Source organism: Contarinia nasturtii, unplaced genomic scaffold (genome assembly GCF_009176525.2).
Source record: "Contarinia nasturtii isolate CC-2019 unplaced genomic scaffold, AAFC_CNas_1.1 Cnas_scaffold_533, whole genome shotgun sequence".
NCBI classification, from domain to species: Eukaryota; Metazoa; Arthropoda; class Insecta; order Diptera; family Cecidomyiidae; genus Contarinia; species Contarinia nasturtii.
Window position 1 is genome coordinate 1,653,648 of NW_022197885.1, and position 19,961 is coordinate 1,673,608.

The 19,961-nt window shown below is 33.3% G+C and overlaps 5 protein-coding genes across 8 annotated transcripts; 2 read left to right on the forward strand and 3 right to left on the reverse strand.

The window, feature by feature from the left end:
- The first annotated feature begins 2,681 nt into the window (after positions 1 to 2,681).
- On the forward strand, positions 2,682 to 4,018 carry LOC116339590 (mantle protein-like). Of its 2 annotated transcripts, none has more exons than XM_031765559.1 (7): positions 2,682 to 2,802; positions 2,924 to 3,106; positions 3,181 to 3,252; positions 3,324 to 3,461; positions 3,532 to 3,603; positions 3,747 to 3,800; positions 3,866 to 4,018. In XM_031765559.1, exons 1-7 carry the CDS (start codon positions 2,791 to 2,793, stop codon positions 3,932 to 3,934), a joined length of 600 nt encoding a protein of 199 aa, XP_031621419.1. In that variant the 5' UTR covers positions 2,682 to 2,790; the 3' UTR covers positions 3,935 to 4,018. The 2 variants fall into 2 exon arrangements, with proteins under 2 accessions (XP_031621419.1, XP_031621418.1); XM_031765558.1 differs by having other exon boundaries at positions 2,683 to 2,802; positions 3,532 to 3,687.
- A 2,856-nt stretch (positions 4,019 to 6,874) lies between these two features.
- LOC116339572 (repetitive proline-rich cell wall protein 2-like) lies at positions 6,875 to 8,561 on the forward strand. 2 transcript variants are annotated; one of them, XM_031765527.1, is made up of 9 exons: positions 6,875 to 6,942; positions 7,045 to 7,236; positions 7,324 to 7,365; positions 7,445 to 7,528; positions 7,608 to 7,667; positions 7,786 to 7,833; positions 7,906 to 7,995; positions 8,068 to 8,151; positions 8,279 to 8,558. In XM_031765527.1, exons 1-9 carry the CDS (start codon positions 6,931 to 6,933, stop codon positions 8,429 to 8,431), a joined length of 765 nt encoding a protein of 254 aa, XP_031621387.1. In that variant the 5' UTR covers positions 6,875 to 6,930; the 3' UTR covers positions 8,432 to 8,558. The 2 variants fall into 2 exon arrangements, with proteins under 2 accessions (XP_031621387.1, XP_031621388.1); XM_031765528.1 differs by lacking the exons at positions 7,786 to 7,833; positions 7,906 to 7,995 and having other exon boundaries at positions 8,279 to 8,561.
- A 2,598-nt stretch (positions 8,562 to 11,159) lies between these two features.
- On the reverse strand, positions 11,160 to 12,724 carry LOC116339804 (mantle protein-like). 2 transcript variants are annotated; one of them, XM_031765858.1, is made up of 7 exons: positions 12,693 to 12,724; positions 12,227 to 12,622; positions 11,981 to 12,130; positions 11,834 to 11,905; positions 11,688 to 11,741; positions 11,370 to 11,450; positions 11,160 to 11,309 (listed from the first exon to the last, which is right to left on the reverse strand). In XM_031765858.1, the coding sequence occupies exons 1-7, from the start codon at positions 12,702 to 12,704 to the stop codon at positions 11,241 to 11,243; spliced, it is 834 nt and encodes a 277-aa protein (XP_031621718.1). In that variant the 5' UTR covers positions 12,705 to 12,724; the 3' UTR covers positions 11,160 to 11,240. The 2 variants fall into 2 exon arrangements, with proteins under 2 accessions (XP_031621718.1, XP_031621719.1); XM_031765859.1 differs by lacking the exon at positions 11,834 to 11,905.
- A 1,159-nt stretch (positions 12,725 to 13,883) lies between these two features.
- On the reverse strand, positions 13,884 to 16,093 carry LOC116339690 (IQ and ubiquitin-like domain-containing protein). The gene is made up of 8 exons (XM_031765718.1): positions 15,702 to 16,093; positions 15,456 to 15,595; positions 15,169 to 15,272; positions 14,862 to 15,028; positions 14,583 to 14,790; positions 14,354 to 14,510; positions 14,114 to 14,277; positions 13,884 to 14,054 (listed from the first exon to the last, which is right to left on the reverse strand). Exons 1-8 carry the CDS (start codon positions 16,091 to 16,093, stop codon positions 13,884 to 13,886), a joined length of 1,503 nt encoding a protein of 500 aa, XP_031621578.1.
- A 322-nt stretch (positions 16,094 to 16,415) lies between these two features.
- Positions 16,416 to 19,793, reverse strand: LOC116339875 (heat shock protein 60A). Its single transcript, XM_031765952.1, has 5 exons — positions 19,602 to 19,793; positions 18,704 to 18,862; positions 17,411 to 18,619; positions 17,148 to 17,333; positions 16,416 to 17,058 (listed from the first exon to the last, which is right to left on the reverse strand). Exons 2-5 carry the CDS (start codon positions 18,860 to 18,862, stop codon positions 16,888 to 16,890), a joined length of 1,725 nt encoding a protein of 574 aa, XP_031621812.1. The 5' UTR covers positions 19,602 to 19,793; the 3' UTR covers positions 16,416 to 16,887.
- Positions 19,794 to 19,961: the final 168 nt, after the last annotated feature.

Below are 19,961 nucleotides of genomic sequence, written 5' to 3' on the forward strand. Positions count from 1 at the left end.
CCACTTTGTAAACTCATTTTTTGAAGCTATGTTAAAAAATTGATTTTGCCATGCGACTATTTATAGTTTACACATAAAAGTTCGAAATGAATTTTTAATGAGATTAGATTCTATGAAAAAAGAAAAATGACAGAAATATGCCTTTAGGAAAATATGTTGAATAAATAATTTAAACATATTTTGGCAACAAATATTCGGATTGTAGTTCAGTCTCATAAGTTCTAATCATTTCGGTAAATTTGGCCAAAAACCTTTGATGGCTTAACCGTTTAAAGCACGCGATCCGCTATATTATTCAAAGCACGCGCCGAAATGCCAAACACTTTGTTTACACAGCTCAAGTGTCTCAGGTGTTTTTAATTTACTTTGTAACATTGTGATTTATTTTGTGTACGGATTTCGTCTATAAAATCACGAGTGGAGTGTTTAAAAGGCCATAATCAGTTAGTGAACCAGTATTTTATTGAAATCCAACAATTAAAGGTTTTTGTTTGCAATTCAACGGATAAAATATTTCACACGGATCAAAGGCATCAACGGTAAACGGTTATTTTTTTCTCCACGCAAACGTGATTAAATCAGTTATCAAATGCTATCATTGAATTGGATGCTATTCGCATTTCGTTGCCGTTCATTTTTCTTTAATTTATGCAGATTACAGAAACAATGCTGATTGGATCAAGTTATTAATAATATAAAAACAAATGTGTCAACATTCAAATATGTTAATAATGCATCTTGGTTAAATCAAATTAAATTACTCATTTAAGAAGATTGCCTTTTTTCATCTGAGCGGAAAAGGTGGCCTGTGTCAATATCAAGACTGAAGGACGTCAACGCTAAACAGCTATACCAAACAGTTATGAGTGAATAGAAAATGATTATTTTCTATCCACGAAAATGCGCTAGATTTCAAATGTGGTTTAATTAAATGTGATTCTTTTTTACCAGAAGGGTGTTGAGTTCATAAATGTTACTCATACAATAGAAATGATGAGCAACAAGTTTAAAACTCAAATAGTTTTGCATCGAAGTCATTTTTGACATTTACATTTTAGCACACTTTTTAAAATTTCAATATTTTTTCATCAACAAAATGATATGCATAAAAAATAGCATGTACCAAATATAAGGTTGCCTTATCTTGCACCAAACCGATTTTTATGAGCATGATTATGCCACTTATCAAAATATCGCATCGGTTTGATTGACTCTTATTTACAGTTGGACGATGTGACATTTTCTTATTCACTTATTAATTTGAAATTAAGGGAACAAAATAAAACAAATTAATTCTTTTCATAGTATTTACACGGAAATAAGCTTTCCGAAATATTCGATCGGACGAAATGTGCTAACTTTTTTCCTATATTTAAACTTTGGTTCATATTTGCTCATGTGTAAAAAAAGATTCATAGTTGAACGCTCCATCGTTCGTCATTTCATTTTGTTGCTTTTCTAATGGTAAGCATTTTTTTCCTTCGATGAATCAATAACCAAACGATCACAATCAATTGTGTAACGTCACTATTGCACACGTTTCAACATTTCAGAAGCATGTTTTTCGCCTGCGTCGTTGCCTAATGCGAAACATTTCTCGATGTTCTATCCAAACGAAAAAGACAAACCATAGACCAAAACTGGTTTCCAAAAATGTTGATGTTGAACTTTATTAACGAAGTATCGTCACTGTGATGTCATCAAAATCGTATGAATATCGTATGAATTTCTGCACTCTTCACTCCGGAATCATCGCCAATTTCCATTTGAATTCAATGGGATGTTTGAAAGTGTTACTTTCTTCATGGCCGGCCTGAAATGGCGCCAGATGCTGTTTGCGAGGACGATCTTTTTTTAAAAAAATCAACCCAATTTAAAATGATATCTCCTTAAAAAAATTAAATGCTCACCAAAACTAAATTAATTATTAATTAATACACTGCATGACATTTCATGCTCTCCGCATCCATTCATATATTTATACTTTTCGTAGCTTGTTAGTTCATTTACCTTTAAAATGATAAAACTCTTTTCGCTTTTTTTGAATAAAAAACACAAAAAGAGATAAATTTAGCATATGCTTGGATAGTTTGTTGTAATCAATCTTCTTTTTTTCTCTTATAACAAAGCAAAATTTCAAATAATTTAATCAAAAAATTTCAGTGTAGTATCAAAATTTTAACATCGTGAACTCCCACCGTTTTTTTAAATGTTATTTGTTATCAAACATTCGAAGTGAAATGTCAGAGTTCAATATATGGATCCGTAACAGATTAAGATAAACGGAAATATTTCTTCTTATAAGATATAATAGGCCGAGTATCATCTGGTTGATATATGTGAAAGCATCTAGTAGGCAGCATTAGAGTAGAAATACCGGTAATCGCCAAATGACCATAATGTATGCAAATTGCGTCAGATAAAATGTAAATGACCGATCGGTTTGTTTTTTGTAAAATCGAAACAGAAGAGAAGAATGAAATGAAAGAGAAATGTCTGCACATTAACACATAGAATTGTTACGTGTGATCCAACGACCATATACATACATACAACTGGCTAAAGTGATGACAACAGCAACGACGACGGCGACAGCGACGACACCAATTTGTTGTGTTGCTTGATCTTGAATTTGGTGTGCCAATCAATTGAGCGTGTGATATGGCATAGTAGTGAAACGGTAGTGGGGTGCGCTTTGATTTTGATATAAAAGCGCTTGACAATCGATTCAAAGATCAAACCGAATTTCTTCTTTCAAGAAATAACAGTTGAAACAAACATTTGGATAAAATGAAGTTCTTGGTGAGAATAAACACTTGATCATTTTATTTGAAATGAAACTTGTATAATTTTGTTATTGTAAGATGATAATTTGTGATGATTCAAAGTAACTAATATGATTTTCTTATTTGTTGTGCTTTAGATCTGCGCATTCGCCTTGGTGGCAGTCGCCATGGCCCAAGAAGGTTACAACTATGAAAAGCCAAAACAACAATTATGTGAACCACAAATTGTTCAAGTGCCAGTAGAGAAAATCGTAAACAAAGTTGTTTACAAGGATCGCCAAGTGCCAGTGCCTATGCCAGTTGAAAAAGTCGTAGAAAAGGTCCGTATTTTCATCAGTTTTTGTTTAGTACATTCATTTTATTAAATGTTATTGTCTTTCTACTTCCGATTAAGGTGATTCAACGCCCGGTCGAAAAAATCGTTTACCAAGACCGTCAAGTGCCAGTCCCAACTCCAGTTGAAAAGGTCCGTATTTTCACTTAATTTCATTTATTTGGTGAATTTATTTTTTAACCGTTTCTCATCCTTTTACGCAGATCGTTGAAAAGATCGTCTACGAAGATCGTCAAGTGCCAGTCCCAACCCCAGTTGAAAGAGTCCGTACCGTCGAGAAAGTTGTGCCAGTACCAACCCCAGTCGAAAAAATTGTTACAGTCCAAAAACCAGTGGAAAAGGTACACATTTCGCACGAATTTTAGTGAAATAAATTTTTTAATTGCTTCTCTTCTTCTTCTGCTTACACAGATCGTCGAGAAAGTTGTATACAAAGATCGCCAAGTGCCAGTTCCTATGCCAGTTGAAAAAATCGTAGAAAAGGTTATTCAACGACCAGTAGAAAAAATCGTTTACAAGGATCGTCAAGTGCCAGTCCCAACTCCAGTTGAAAAGATCGTAGAAAAGGTAAAGATACAAAGTCAAAGCTACTCAATAAAACCAAACTAAACTCATTTTATTTACAGGTCGTTCAAAAACCAGTCGAGAAAGTTAGATACGTAGATCGTCCAGTAGAAAAGGTAAGGGCTGACAAATAAAGCCAAAACTATTCAATAAGACTAATCTAAACTGATTTAAATTACAGATCGTACAAGTACCAGTCCACGTTCCTTATTGCGAGGAATTCAAATCACACGAAATCAGCGGATACTAAGCAATTTCATTTTGTTCTTTTGTAAATATGATGTTTTGTTTGAAATAAAAGAAAAACACATGCGATAATTAAAACCGAAACAAATTTTCTCTTTGAATTTATTAAGTTAAGTTGATTTTCAGCAGTCTCTTTGTCTTTCAGCCTTTTCTTTTTATATTCATGTATTGGACATGATTTCACAGCTCTTTAACAGATGCAAGCTTATTTTATGTTTCTTTTTTGGCACAAAATTTAAAATCTTAAAGTATTTTTTTATCTAGTCATAAAAAGTAAAAAAAGTGTGATGAAAAATACAATGGTTTTCTCATGAACTATAATAATATAAAAGAACATAAAATTGATATCTGACTGGATGTTTATTGATTCTGTTTCCTTGAGCCATTATTTCGATAAGCTGTTCTTTCATATCATCAAAATGCATAAATATCAAAATTGAATATCATTAGGATATAATTGGAACGGCATTCTACATGTTGTTACCATCGCTTACAATAAAGAAGAATTCATTCGCCACAAATAAAATGTAAATTTTATCCAAATTATCACCAATGTTTTTTTATTAACTTTATTTTTCATTGTTGACACGTTAAATCTCTTTCAGCGATCTATATCACCGCATGATATTTTGCAGATGTAAACCAGATTTTTTGTTGTTGTTTTTTTTGCCTCATCTTCATTACTGTTTTCTGTGATTACGCAACTTTTAATCATAAGAATGGTCAACAGTCACGTAAACCCTCCAAAGCGATCTTTGCATAATGATGGAAATCAATTGCCTTTGCTACAAAACAAAATTCGATTTCAATAAGTTGGGAAAAGCTCAAAATAAACTTCAATTCGGTATGTACAAGGCCAATCTTGCAAGGATGCACTCTTTTCGACACATTTTTGCCACGTATAACAGTAAAGTTTTGAAGGTGAGGGCCTTGCTGTCTTTTTCATCATTATAATGATGATACTTTATTAAAGACCAGCGCTTAATGATCTACATTCCAAAAAAACACACGATTGATGTGAAGAAAACATTTGGATATTTTGGAGAATAATGAGATAAAAGCCTATGATTAACATAAAAGACATTAACACGCAGCAGTCATTGTGATTTGCGAAAACAATTTTTTTATATAGCTGTGATTAATGCACGCTTCATTCTCGTTCATTTTGCTAATACGCATTTAGGCACCAAATATTCAAATTGGTTAAAGTATGTTGACATTTAAAAGAGAGAACAGAGAAGAAAAAAAACATTCTTGCCTTTGAAAAGAAAGATTCGATCGAGAATCATCAAAATAAAATTAATGTGAGAAACCAGTTCTATTTTGAAATATTAATGATTTTTTGGCGGATTTGAAAAGGGCGTATGGTGTGAAAAAAACGTGTCCGGTTATGTCTCAGAAGAAATATCGAAAATAATTTATAAATAGGAATCACAACTTTTGGGAAATTCTCTTAATCATTCAATTTACAAATTTTGAATCATTAGCAGAGTTTTCGATTATTAACTAATTTCATTTTTTACATTGATGAAAAATTCATTTCAAGCGAATGTGTTGCTATAACAAGCGCCATTCAACGCTTTTTTTCCTGATTTGATTTTTATGATTTTAACATCTTCGAAATACATTGTTTGATAACCACATTCTCTCTTCTTTGTGAAATATGAAACATGAGCAATTTCGCAATGTTCTATAGAAAATAAATGTCCCGATCGCATCGAACTGGTTTCCAAACGATGGTGACAAATATGAACTTTAACGAAATTACGTTTGGCCACAGTGACGTCCCTGAATGGCCCCACATAAAATATGATATCTGCATGTAATACGTAACTCTTTCAAGAATGTAGATTTTATGCACACAAAAAAATAAATTCCGAAATCGTCATCGATTTCGGTCGAAAATAATTAACGAAACACAATAGAATGATGAATCTCACGAAACTCACTTTCTTCATGGCCAAAAAAGTTGGGGCACGATCGAATATTATGTATACCAAGGCTGAATTTTTTTGAGTTTTGCACACCAAAAAACTGACACCTTTTTTTAATTTGACACAAACAATGCAAACGCTTTCTGTACACCACCAATAAATTAACTATATAATTGATATTTAATACGACATTGGTGACATTCTATGATTTTTTGGAACTAATTTTAAATTGACACCAATTAATGCACGCTTTCGTTCATTTACCTTTTCGTTGATAAAGCGATAAAATGATTTCGCTTTTTTTTTTGTATGGTCGTTGAATAACAAAAGAAAAAGATAAAATTGATTGCATCTATGAGCGTTGCATTCGATCAGTTTTTTTTCTTTCATCAGTCCAAAAATTGATGAAGTTAATGTATTCAATAGATTTTGACATCATAAACTCCCACTGTTTTACAAAGGCTATTTTTTTTATCGAATAATCACGGAGAAATGTCAGAGTTCAAAATGTGGATCCGTAACGAAAAATGTACAAAATAAGATAAACGGAAATATTTCTTCGTTTGCGTTATATTATTATAACATATAAAATAGGCTGTGCTCGTCATATGGTTGATAGAAATGAATGTATATAATGTTGCCTGTAGCCAAAATACCGGTAATCGCCAAATGACCATAATGTATGCAAATTGCGTCAGATAAAATGTAAATGACCGATCGATTTTTTTGTAAACTCAAAACAGAAGAGAAGAATGAAATGAAAGAGAAATGTCTGCACGTAAACACATAGAATTGTCCAATGGCCATATCCAATCCACACACACACAAATGGCTGAAGTGATGACAACAGTAAAGGCGACAGCGACGATACCAAATTGTTGTGTTGCTTGATCTTGAATTTGATTTTGATGAGCCAATATGAGCGTGTGATATGGTACAGTAGTGGAACGGTAGTATGGTGGGGTGCGCTTTGATTTTGATATAAAAGCGCTTGACAATCGATTCACAGATCAAACCAAATTTCTTCTTTCAAGAAATAACAGTTGAAACAAACATTTGGAGAAAAATGAAGTTCTTGGTGAGAATGAATTTTATCGAAATTTGTTTAACATGAAATAAGAAACTTGTGTTCAAATCGATTAATATGTTGTGTGTATTTTTTTTGTGTGTGCTTTTATAGATCTGCTTATTTGCCTTGACGGCATCCACAATGGGTGGCCTTTTGCCACAGAGCTACCTGCCACCACAACAGCCACACTCACCAGCACCACATTACGGTCCACCACAACCACAAGCACCAACATACTTGCCACCAACACAAGGACCACAATGTGTAGCAGAAGTTCGAAAGGTCGAAGTTCCAGTAGAAAAGGTAAACATTGGTTGCAGCTTTTATTGTGCTCTTTTTGTGTTTTTTTTTTTCAATTGATTTTTAAAAAAATGATTTAATTGATTAAAGGTCGTTGAACAAGTCCAATACCGTGATGTTCCAGTACCACAAGTGAGTAATTTTATTTGCATTTGGCTTTGGTTGTATATATAACAGGATTCCTAATTTGTATTCTTTATCACTCGTTCAGCCGTACGAAGTCCTCAAGGAAGTTCCAAGATACGTTGACGTTCCAGTCGAAAAAGTCATGTACCGCGATGTGCCAGTCCCACAAGTGAGTAATTTCAGTTGCATTTGGCTTTGGTTGTATATATAACAGGATTCTTAATTTGTTTCCTTTATCACTCGTTTAGCCATACGAAGTCATCAAGGAAGTTAAAAAAGTTCAATACCGTGACGTTCCAGTCCCACAAGTAAGTGATCTTAATTGACTTTGGTATACATAACAGAATGCCTAATTTGAATTGACTCATAAATGTTTTAAATTATCGACGTATCTATATTTATATATTTTTCTTTTATTTCCTACAGCCATACGATGTTGAGAAAGTCGTTGAAGTCGAAAAGAAAGTACCACAAGTAAGTAAAATTAACTTAACTTTTTGCAACACACAATAGATTCCTAATTTCTATTTTTCATTATCTCTTTAGCCTTACCCAGTTGAAAAAGTCGTAGAAGTTGAAGTTCCAGTAGAAAAGGTCGTTGAAAAAGTGATGTACCGTGATGTTCCAGTCCCACAAGTAAATAATCTTAATTGACTTTGGTATAAATAACAGAATGCCTAATTTGAATTTTTTCTGATTCATTTCCAGCCATACGAAGTCCTCAAGGAAGTTCCAAGATACGTTGACGTTCCAGTCGAAAAAGTCATGTACCGTGACGTCCCAGTACCAATGGTAAATATTTTAATGTTTTAATTCGACTCAAATATTTAAATGCCACAAGGCACACGCCAAATATATGCCAAGTTTTACGATTTTCTGCTAATAACGTATTATTTTGTTTACTAATTCCATTTAATAGCCATACACAGTTGAAAAAGTAGTCGAGAAAGTCGTAGAAGTACCAGTAGAACGTGTCGAATACCGAGATGTACCAGTCGAGAAACGCGTCCCAGTTGAAATTAAGGTCTGCGAACAACAAAAATCCCAACCAGATGGCGGATACAAATACTAAGCACATGAACTCATTTTAACGTTTGGTAAAGAGATGGGATGCTGCCAAAATAATCATCTAGGCGGCATCATCTTTTGAATGTTGTTATTCGTTTCCACTTGTATATATATGCCAAATTGGAAAAAATAAAAAAAAATTGAATAATTTAAAAAAATTCAAATGTCTTTCAATTTATAATAAATCGAAAGTTCACAGAGCTTAAGAAACACTTGTTGCCTATAATCTATTTTAAATTGAATCCTGCGACAGCTTAAAAATATCTGAATAAAAAACAACGCAACATAATTTAATTAAAATGTCATGCCTCATTTCGGTTTCGGAGTGCGAATTTTAAATGAATCACAGAACCAGTTCTGATATATTGAATCCAATTTAATAAATGGCAAACAAAAAATAGATAAAATTAAATAAAAGATTAATGATACCATTTAAAAAACCGGAGTTCGTTTTCAACTTTATTTTAAACAAATATGAATATATATTTGGTGAATTTTCACACGCCAGAATCCTTTATTGGTTTCATACAATACAGGTTTTCGGTTGAATCAAAAGTAAAAAAAAACACATTTGATCGATTCTTCTTTTTTTTGAATGTCTCTTTTGCGTTTTCTTTCGTTTGTCCACGCTAGTGCCAATTAGTGAAAATTTCAAAGCATATTTAATATCGAATTAATCTGGGAAAATATCTTCAATTTATAAAATGATTTTGGATGGCATGCAGTGCAAAATCAACGATAAACGATTGTGTTACAAAACAGAAACAGCTGAGTATATCTTACAGCTGATGTAATGTTACATGACCATTTTCAAACTGGTTGTTACTTCTCTCAGAGAAGTTCTCTGAGATTGCCTTAAGACCATATGTTTATAACAAGATTTCAAGGCCAATTGGTATGGTTAGGTTGTTCTTTCTTTGGACATAACCAAAATAGAATTCAAACAGAGAAAACAAAAACCGCTATGTATTTAACAAAGCCAATGAACTTTATCTTGTCGGATATTATTTTATACCGATTTTTATGAGAATGCGTTCATATCATTTTCTAATTGTAAACCGGTTCATTTTTGATCTTTTTTTTTGATAAATCACAACGATGGATTATTTGCGATAAATTTTGACTATTTGTCATTTAATCATCTTTTCGTCTTTCTTTTATGGTAATTTCTTATCAATATTGAAAGAATAATTCTTAAAAAGTGGTTTTTTCTCGTTTTTCTATCGCATCGATAAAAAAACTATCATAATTTATTATTTCTAAAATGTGCTCGTGTTGTTCACCGGTTCATAAAAACCTGCAAAGAGAGATTTTTGAAAGGGACAAAAAGGAATTTTCATTTTGTGGGTGTAGTTTGGTTATGAGGGTGTCTCATATATCAGGCTCACTATCAGGGCGTGCGAATTTCGAAAAACCCTTTGGGGGGTATGTTGGGGGTGAAAAATATAAAATTTGAATTAATGAGCAGCAATTAATTTTAGGACCCTTGCCCTCCAAGATGTGATTTTTTTGACCGGAAACCCCGAAATTCGGAATCAGCATCCAAAAATACCTTAGCATTGATATTTTTCTCATCCACGTTTTTTTAAGAATTCCATACCAAAAAACTGTTAAATCGACTTTGTAAGATTTGAGGGGTCCATTCCTGACGGGATATTTACAATTAAACTAACTACTTTATGTAGAAGTTTTTCGTACGAAATGAAATGGTATGAATAATTATAATAAAAATATACTTAAATTCTACATCACATCCGTTTTCCTTTTCAACAATTTTTGATAACGCAACCTCACCTCGTTTACACGAGACGATAGACCAAACGTCGGTTTGATCCAGATATTCTAAAATTGAATTGATTAAATTATTTGGCGGAATTGATTCCAATTGAACATTCGATCCTGGAGCCAATGGTGGCACCTCTTTTTTTCAAGAGTGTGGTCGGCACGCTCAAATGTGTTCATATTTAATTTTTTCTTAAAAAACTTCTTTTTAAAACTTTCATTTTTTATTAATTTGACGCATAAAATTATTTTTTTGAAAAATTTACTATAGAAAAAACTATTATGTCGTTTTTAGAATTTGCGACGTATAAAATTATTTTTTTGAAAAAGAATCGATAAGATTACTGCCTAAAATGATAAAAAAAAATTCACCTATATTTGGCGCTACATTCTATGTAATAAACGTATTCTTTCCACTTATTCCGTTGCAACGGAAAACAAATTTGCATAGAATGCAGCGCCAACTATATGTGAATTTTATTTTTTATCGTTTTAGGCAATAAATCTATGGTTTTCTAATGGCTTCTTTACTATAGAAAAAACTATTATATCATCATATTCATTTCTTTAATTTTGTACTAAATTTCATACGTCGTAAATTATGAAGAAGATAATAATATCAAATTCTAGACGCTGTGTATAGACGTCCAATCTAGGAAAAATGGGCTCTAATATTGCTAATTTTTCCTTATTTTTTTAGTAAATCGCATGCGATATGCATATAACGTGTACATTTGACAGGACCTAATAAGCCATAATTTTTCCAGCGTCCAATGTTCCAATTTCTCACAGCCAATGTTTTGGGTGTAGTATGAAATTGCGATATGAAATAAATCGGTCTAAAATGACATTTTGTGTTTTCACTAAGGAGCGTAATAATGGGCCAAAGTAAACTGAATGCAGTGAAAGATTGCAGTTCAGTGCTAAAAATCAATGGAAAAAGAAGATCATAATTTATCTGCACGTGTTTATTCATGACATTTTGATATTTAACAATTCATAAAGATAACAATAAAAGAATCAAAAATGTGTTAGTAGCCGTGTGATGATGGTGCAGCCCATCCATGTGGCTGTTGATTTTTTAAAATAACAGTATAGTGCTAGAAATGTAAAATGGCATTTAGTTTCGGATGCATGTATTTTATGGTTTAAGTACATACTTTTGGTTGTTTATGAACTTGTACTGGCACGTGTTTCACAACGGGAACAATTTTCACGATTTCTTTAACAACTGGATACGGCTGTAATATGAAATAAAATTAATTAGACTCATATTTTGGAAATGACTTTGTGGCAAATGTTAAAATGAAAACGACTCTCTCGTAAAGCTCAAAAAGAACTATATAAGTTTATCTACATATATGATCCTATTTGGATTTGGTTATAAATCGTGAGGAAAATTCTTTTTCAAAATGTTTCTAATGGGTGTGAATTCCTATTTGAAATTGATGAACATCCGATGTAATGTTTAAGTATACCTGTGGTACAGGCCGGTCAATGTGTTTAACAATTAATTTTTCCACGGGATATGGCTAAAATTGAGAAAGAAGAGAAAAAGTGATTGTATTATTAACATAGTCGTCAATTAATATTCATTTTCATAAAAATATTCAATGATTCATACTTGTGGAACAATTTTCTCCACTGGATAAGGCCGATCAATGTGTTTAACAACTAATTTTTCGACTGGGTATGGCTGAAATTGAGAGAGAAAAGAATCCAATTAATTGTCAATTATTCTTCATGAGAATAGATGCACAATTGCACATACTTGTGGAACAATTTTCTCCACCGGATATGGGCGATCAATGTGTTGGACAACTAATTTTTCGACTGGGTAAGGAACTGGATAGGGTTGTGGCACATGCACCAATTTTTCTACAACTTTTTCAATTGGAACTTCTTTGATGACGGGATATGGCTATTTGTTTATAAAGTTATATTGAAAACTTGGTCATTAGTTTGAAATTAAATATAACTTTTCACAATGGAAGACAATAAAACACAAAGGACCCACGTGAGGTACTGGATATGGGCGATCAATATGTTTGACAATTTCTTTATAAACTGGATATGGCGCCGGCACAGTTTGAACATGAACATGTTCGTTATGCTGTTGTGGTTGTTCGTGAACACTATACGCTTGTTGTGGCTGCTCATGAACATTGTAAACTTGTTGTGGCTGCTCATGAACACTATAAACTTGTTGTGGCTGATCATGAACATTGTACGCTTGTTGTGGCTGCTCATGAACACTATACGCTTGTTGTTGAGGTTGTTCATAATTATATCCTTGTTGTTGCGGTTGTTCGTATCCTGAGCTAAGTGAATCAGACTCTCCATAAACGCCTCGCTTATTTCGATCAACACTTGCAGCCATGCTGCTTGTCACCACAGCAAAAATACAAACAATCTAAAGCACAATTGAAGGAAAAATAAATTAGTTATACACTTGTCAAGTAAATCGCTCGTATATTTCATACCAAAAACTTCATTTTTTCGATTTTTTTATGAAAACTCAATTCAAGTGAAGAAAAAAAACTGAATTTTCATATCGAAATGAATGAGTTTATATACAAAATCATTTTACCAAAAAAAATCCCACTATTCAATTAAAAGTCTCTTACTTTTTCTTTCTTTTTCTCTTTATTTAAAAATATCTAGATCACCAATCAACTGATGGTGTAATTTAAATCCCATGTTATGCACTTCGCACACCAATTTTCCTTTCATTCGCCGGTCTTATGAATTCGACAATATCTCTTTGCAGTGTGCTAAAACCATTTACTATCATTTCGACCGACATTTACATATTATCTATCTATCGTAAAACATGCTATATATTATAATTAGCATCTGACATGGTTAATAGCATGTTAGTTACCCATGCGGTCGTTATTGTCTTTAGTAAATCAAGCAAAATTGTGAATTTTAGTCGATTTCGTTCACTCGATCATCAAGCAATCATTGTTTCAATGTTTCACCGATTTACGATTATTATGACATATCTATAGATATGTACGTACGTATAGATACAGAGATAGTGTGCAATAATCTCTCAACGAATTTATTTGATTAAATATCGGGGACATGGTAAAACATAATCCAATAAACGTAACCATCTGTTTTTAAATAGTTTTATCAATTAATTAATTGTGAATATCTAATGAAAGAGAACACAAAAAATGTGAACTTTTAAGCAAAAGATCATACGTGTAAAATTAAATTTGGCAGAAATAGTAGGAGTTTATTTTATTATCCATTTAATTTAGCATAGTATTTCATTGATATGCAATCGCATCAACATTTATAGCAAAATGGCAAGATGTCTACGTTTTTGGCATTCACCAATTTTATTTTTAAAAATTCTGCTTGTTTTGTCCTCTATTTTACTCAAAATAGACGCTGAATAAAATCGAAGAGGAACAGAGTAGCACATTAGGGTACGAGTAATTTTTTTGGAGTGCAAACAACAAAAAACCATATAAATCACACGCGACGAAGTGCATTTTCAGAAAAGAACACAAAAAATGTCGTTGATTATAACAAACGTTTGAAACGTGATGTTTTTGTGAGTCAAAAGTGTGAATTTATGATATTTAAACAATACAATGACCTGTTGGTCATGGCTTTATTTCACAACCGAAAATTGTAAAAACAATGCAAATTTCTGCCTAATGATTAACATAGGATGTGGCTGCATCTGGTGATGGTGGCTTATACACCTTTTGCAACGAGATATATCTGCGAAAAAGTTCATTTTGGCGACAGCGTAATGATTCAACGGTTCCTTTATCGATGCATGCCAACAGCATTTTTTGTTCGCGTTTCAACAAGTCCAGCAACTGAAAATGTCGCACTTCATTTAAATGAGTTCAATTATTGTGATCAACATTTGTTATACCTCGTCTAAGATTTTGGAATGTGGTTCTTCCGTCAAAATCATATACAATTCGTTTAAAAATTCAATGCGGTCAATCTTCGGTTCGGATGTTTTAAGTTGTCGATACAAAGTGGTCAGTTTTCTGATCTTTTGGCATTGCAGCAAATCCATTTCGCATTTAATATCTATAATATAACAAAAAAAACACAACGAACCATAATACCATGTTCTTTTTCATTTCACATTGAAATATGAATTTACTTTTATAGCCAATCCATCTGATTGGTGCGCCCATTCTATCTAACATTTCATCCATGTGCTTATCGTATGCTTCTTTGCGTATTTTATTCCGTTTTCTTTCGATTTCGTTTAAAATTCGAATTTCGTCTTCGAGTAACTTTGAAAATTCCAGCTGTTGCTTGACCTTATCAACAAAATGTTCTTTAATGTATTCAATCTGTAGAACAACAAAAGAGATGAAAAAACAAACCGCATGATGATAAAGAGAATAACTGAAAATTCGTTGCACATCGCTTACTTTACTTTCTTTCCATTTCTGAACCTTTGATTCTAATAACTGGAAATCATTTCGTGTTTGCGGCGAACCAATCACAATGACCTTGTCTACCGGTGAAATTTCCGTCGAACATTGATCTTTTAATTCTCTTATTTCGGTATTATTTTCATTTTGTCGGCTTCTAACAATTTTCAAAAGATATCTAATTATTGATGTCAGCTAAAATAAATTACTTTTTTTTTTGCTTTAAACGCGATAAACCTTCGTTCTACTGAAAGATTGTGAATGAAACGTTTCCATAAATAAAGCCGAAATGATCTTTGGATTACAATAGCCATTTGATTGCTCTTCAATTTCGATAAGTTATCGTTTTTTGGATCCGTCATTTGATTTTTATTGCAAAAGTCACCGCTCAATATCTAATAAAATACAACATATTATTGAAAAGAATTTACTGTAGTTTTATTGCAATTTTTTTAGTGTCCAATCAACAAAACTATTCGTCATTTTGGGTTGTTATCATTTCGACGAATAAGAAGTAACGGTTTAATTTACCAACCGAATCATTGGTTGTTTGGGTGTCTCGGGTCATCAAGCCACTGTATTTGATAATTTGCTCTTTCAATGGGCCAGTTTGGGTGTAAGCATTATGATAAACAACACCTATTAATCAAGTTAATTCAATTTTTTTCATTAATAAATATGCTAATTCATTATGACACAAGGTTGCATCACTTTGTGTCTGGTGCCGTTCGCATGCGTTATGTTCAATTTTACATGAAAACAAAAATTAACATGTTTTCTTTTTAAAGCCTATAAACAAAAACAATCACATGGATAATATACCAGTTTGTTTGTTTATGTATCCACCTAAAAATGGTTTGATTATCGGAATGTTTATAATTTCCACAATGATACGTTTCAAGTTCAATGGATCGTCTTTATCGGGAATGGTCACCGATATAAAGTCGGGCAATAGGTTTTGTCTGAAATAAAACAAACAATATTTTATACTCGCTCTTTCAATGTCATCTATTGTGTTTTACTGCTAATTTGACGATGATAATATTTAATAACTTAAATTTAGCTTACCGATAATATAAATTTGTGTCAAGTCGAATTTTTTCGTGTTCGACACGTATACTTTCATTGATGTGATTGGCCAAATCGCTTAAACTAAGTCCAACATCCAAAATACCAAAGTCATTTGTACACAATTGATATAGTCTGGCGGTTTTTGGTAGTTTTGGACCAAACTTTTGCTTTATCGATACGTATTTTGGTAACAATTGAAATTTTGACGACACATCGTCGAGAACCTCTTCGATTGTCGTTAGTTCGGGATACACTTGAGCCACTGTATCAAATTCATTTAATTCAAAGCGTACAGTGATATTCTTATCAAACGTTCGATGTGATAATGCGGATGATGATGAACTTTTATCCAATTGATTTGATTGTTTTATCAACGATAATGAATACATTTTCGTTTTAGTGCAGTTATCTATGTTGAAGCAACGATTTAAACTGAATTGCATGTCTTCGATTAGAGTGGAACTGATTGAGTGTAGAAACAATCCGTTGCTAGGGAATTGCTGATACAAATCGCCTGGATACGAAAACTAATTCGGATAGCCATAGATTGACAACAAATTGTTTACTTGGAATATTGTTTGGTAACAATTATTTGCGGCAAATCGAATGCACATGTTATTTAGTTAAAATCAATTTCTTGTTATTTTGAGAAATCCATTTGTTGTTCGTTTAGTGATTTGCGCTGTTTTTCTAAGATTTTTTAACAATAAATAAAAGTGGAATTGTTTATTTTTTGAATTAAATTTTATTATTTTCTCTTAAATTTCTACTAAACTCAAAGCAATCCGAATAATAGCTGAACTGCAGTTATCGATTGTTTGTTCTCTCTCACTGTGTGTGTATTTACTTTCTTTTGGCTTATTTAAATGCTTAACAATTCGTAACGGAATTATTCAAATAAAAACGTACGCAAGTCTCTCTTGCATACTCTACATCTTTTAAATTGGTTTTATAAACTAATCTCTACAACATTCTTTCTTTTGTAGTCATTTTGTTTTGTATCTAACAATTTTACATTATTATTAATTTGTGTCGTTAACAATGAACAGAAATTTCGCTTTTGTATTTTTGTGTGTGTTTGTGTATGTACGGAGTGTAATGGTTCCTGTTCTCACTGTTGATGATCTGCTAGCTGAATCATAAATGTTGTGATGATGTGATGAAATGTGAGCATTTTCTACATTTAGAATCCTCCCATTCCTCCCATACCACCCATACCACCCATACCGCCCATGCCTCCCATTCCTGGGGCGCCACCGGCTGGTTCTTCTTTTGGAATTTCGGTGACGACACATTCTGCTGTTGTCAAAAGTGATGCAACTCCAGATGCATCGGTCAATGCGGTGCGAACGACCTACACAAAATCATCGATACGTTAATATTTAACATTTAATTTCGTATTCTGTGCTGTACAAAAGCTTAAATTAAAATGAATGCGCTTACTTTGGTTGGATCGATGATGCCTTTTTCAACCATATTTACATATTCATTGTTGAGGGCATCATAACCGATTTCTGGTGGTGATGTTTCGATTTTGGCTACGACAACAGCTCCATCAACGCCGGCATTGGAGGCAATGGTCATGGCTGGCATACGCAAAGCGCGTTTCACAATTGCAATACCAGTATTCTGTTGATAAATAAAATTCATTGGTTCATACATTTATGTCTGCTTCAAATAGGTTAAGCATTGCTGTGAAAACTTACTTGATCTTCATTTTTGCCCTTCAAGCCGTCCAAAACCGGAATGGAACGAATCAAAGCGGTACCACCGCCTGGAACAATACCTTCTTCGACAGCAGCACGAGTTGCGCACAAAGCATCGTTAACACGATCTTTCTTTTCATTGACCTCAACTTCGCTTGATCCTCCAACTTTCAAAACAGCAACGCCCGATGACAAACGTGCCAAACGCTCTTGCAATTTTTCCTTTTCATATTCAGATGTGGTTTCTTCGATTTGATCACGAATTTGTTCAACACGACGATCGATATCGGTTTTTTGTCCTTTACCGCGCAACAATAGTGTGTCATCTTTTGTAATAACAACTTCGCCGATTTGTCCCAAGTCACTAACTTTCACATCTTCCAATTTGATCAAATTGGCATCATCGCCGAACACAAGTGCTCCAGTGCTGATGGCAATGTCTTGCAATGTGCTCTTACGATTGTCACCAAAGCCTGGTGCTTTCACTGCAACCACTTGAAGGCCAATTTTCAATCGGTTCACAACCAATGTGCTGAGCGCTTCGCTGTCTACATCTTCGGCAATGATGACCAATGGCTTACGTTGTGCATTTGCCAATTCTAGTGCTGGAATAATCGATTGAATCGATGAGATTTTCTTTTCCGAAACCAAAACCAAAGCATCTTGGAATTCGCATTTGGCTCCTTTCGATGAATTGATAAAGTATGGTGAAATGTAACCACGATCAAATTTCATTCCTTCAATCACTTCTAATTCATCGTGCAAAGTTTTGCCGTCTTTAACAGTGATCACACCATCTTTGCCAACTTTTTTCATCGCTTCACCAATCAAATCACCGATGGCTTTGTCACCGTTGGCCGAAATTGTGGCTACTTGTGCAATTTCCTCGGGTGATGTGACTGGTTTCGAAAGTTTTTTCAAATTCTCTTTAACGGCATCCACAGCCAAAATGACACCACGACGAATTTCAATTGGATTGGCTCCTTTTGAGATCTTTTCGAAACCTTCTTTTGCAATGGCACGAGCCAAAACTGTAGCAGTTGTGGTTCCATCACCGGCCTCTTCATTGGTATTGTTTGCAACATCTTGCACCAATTTAGCGCCGATATTTTGGAATTTATCTTTTAATTCAATGCCTTTGGCAACGGTGACACCGTCTTTTGTGATTTTTGGTGAACCCCATGATTGCTCCAAAATCACATTACGACCCTGTGTACGAAAATAAGCACATCATTTTTTAATTTTTCATTCAATTAACGAAATTTGGCGAGTAAACGAAGGGAAAGGACTTACTTTTGGTCCCATTGTGACGGCAACAGCATCAGCCAAAACGTCAACTCCTTGCAACATAAGTGCACGGACTTCAGCACCGAAACGAACATCCTTGGCATATGAACGAACAGCCAATTGACGGGCAGCAGCCGAACGCAAAACATTTGGTAAACGATACATCTATGAAAAAGATTCAATAATTCAACACTTTAAGCAATTGCAAATGTGCTGGTTACACTTCAAAGAGTATCTGTGCAATATATTTATGGTGAAACCAGTTTTTAACTCTATTTCGTTGAATTATTCATTACAATGGAATACAACCAAATGCCAGCCACTTAATATCAATGAGATCAAAGGTTTTAAACGATAATGCGTGACCGTATAACATAACCTCAATTTTTACTATATCAAAATCTTATTGGAGATAATGTAATCGGGTTGTTTTTCTTATTTTTTTCAATTCTTATCGTATTTCTTTGCATAAAATTGAAAAAATATCAAAAATGATTTTAAAATAATGGAAAATTACAAATTAACAATTATATGAGGATGATTTCTTGAAGAAAAAAAAAACATTTAGTTTCGAGCCGAAAAATCCTTGAAATATTCTGCAAAGTCCTTGAAATATATGATTCTCCGTTGAGAATATGCAACAATAATTGAATGATACAACGATTGGTTTCATTGCGTAATCGATTCCATGCAAAGAAATTTCTAGTAACCGGCATCGCGGCTCATTGTGCGCTAGGCAACGCACGATGTCTTTTTATCATTTGATGTTAATAGCGGCACACACATGCTATGATGATATGATGAAATGATATGTGTTTCTAATGAAATTCACTTAATTTCACACAATTTAGCCGAAAAATCTTAAATCATAATGAGAAAAATACCGAAAATGAAATTTACTCACTTTTATTTATTAAGTTGATAAAAAATTCTCACGAGAAAATTGTAAGCAACCGGCAAAAAAATCACTTATAATTTGATGAAAGAAATCTGTATCGGGGGCAAGAACACACCAATCGCACAGCAGAACAATGAATAAATGTGAATGACGAAAACACGTTGTTTGCTCTTGACACGAACAGCCAATTGACAGCCGAACTTAACTACACCGCGATACGCAAATAGAAAAAAGGGGAACAATCGAGAACATTATGTCTGATATATTTTTCTTATCTCGCGTGAGTCGTGCTCAAACACAAAACTCACGTGTCTATGCGAATCGTTTGACAAAATAAAAGCAAATTCAAATGTCCAGCATTTTGAG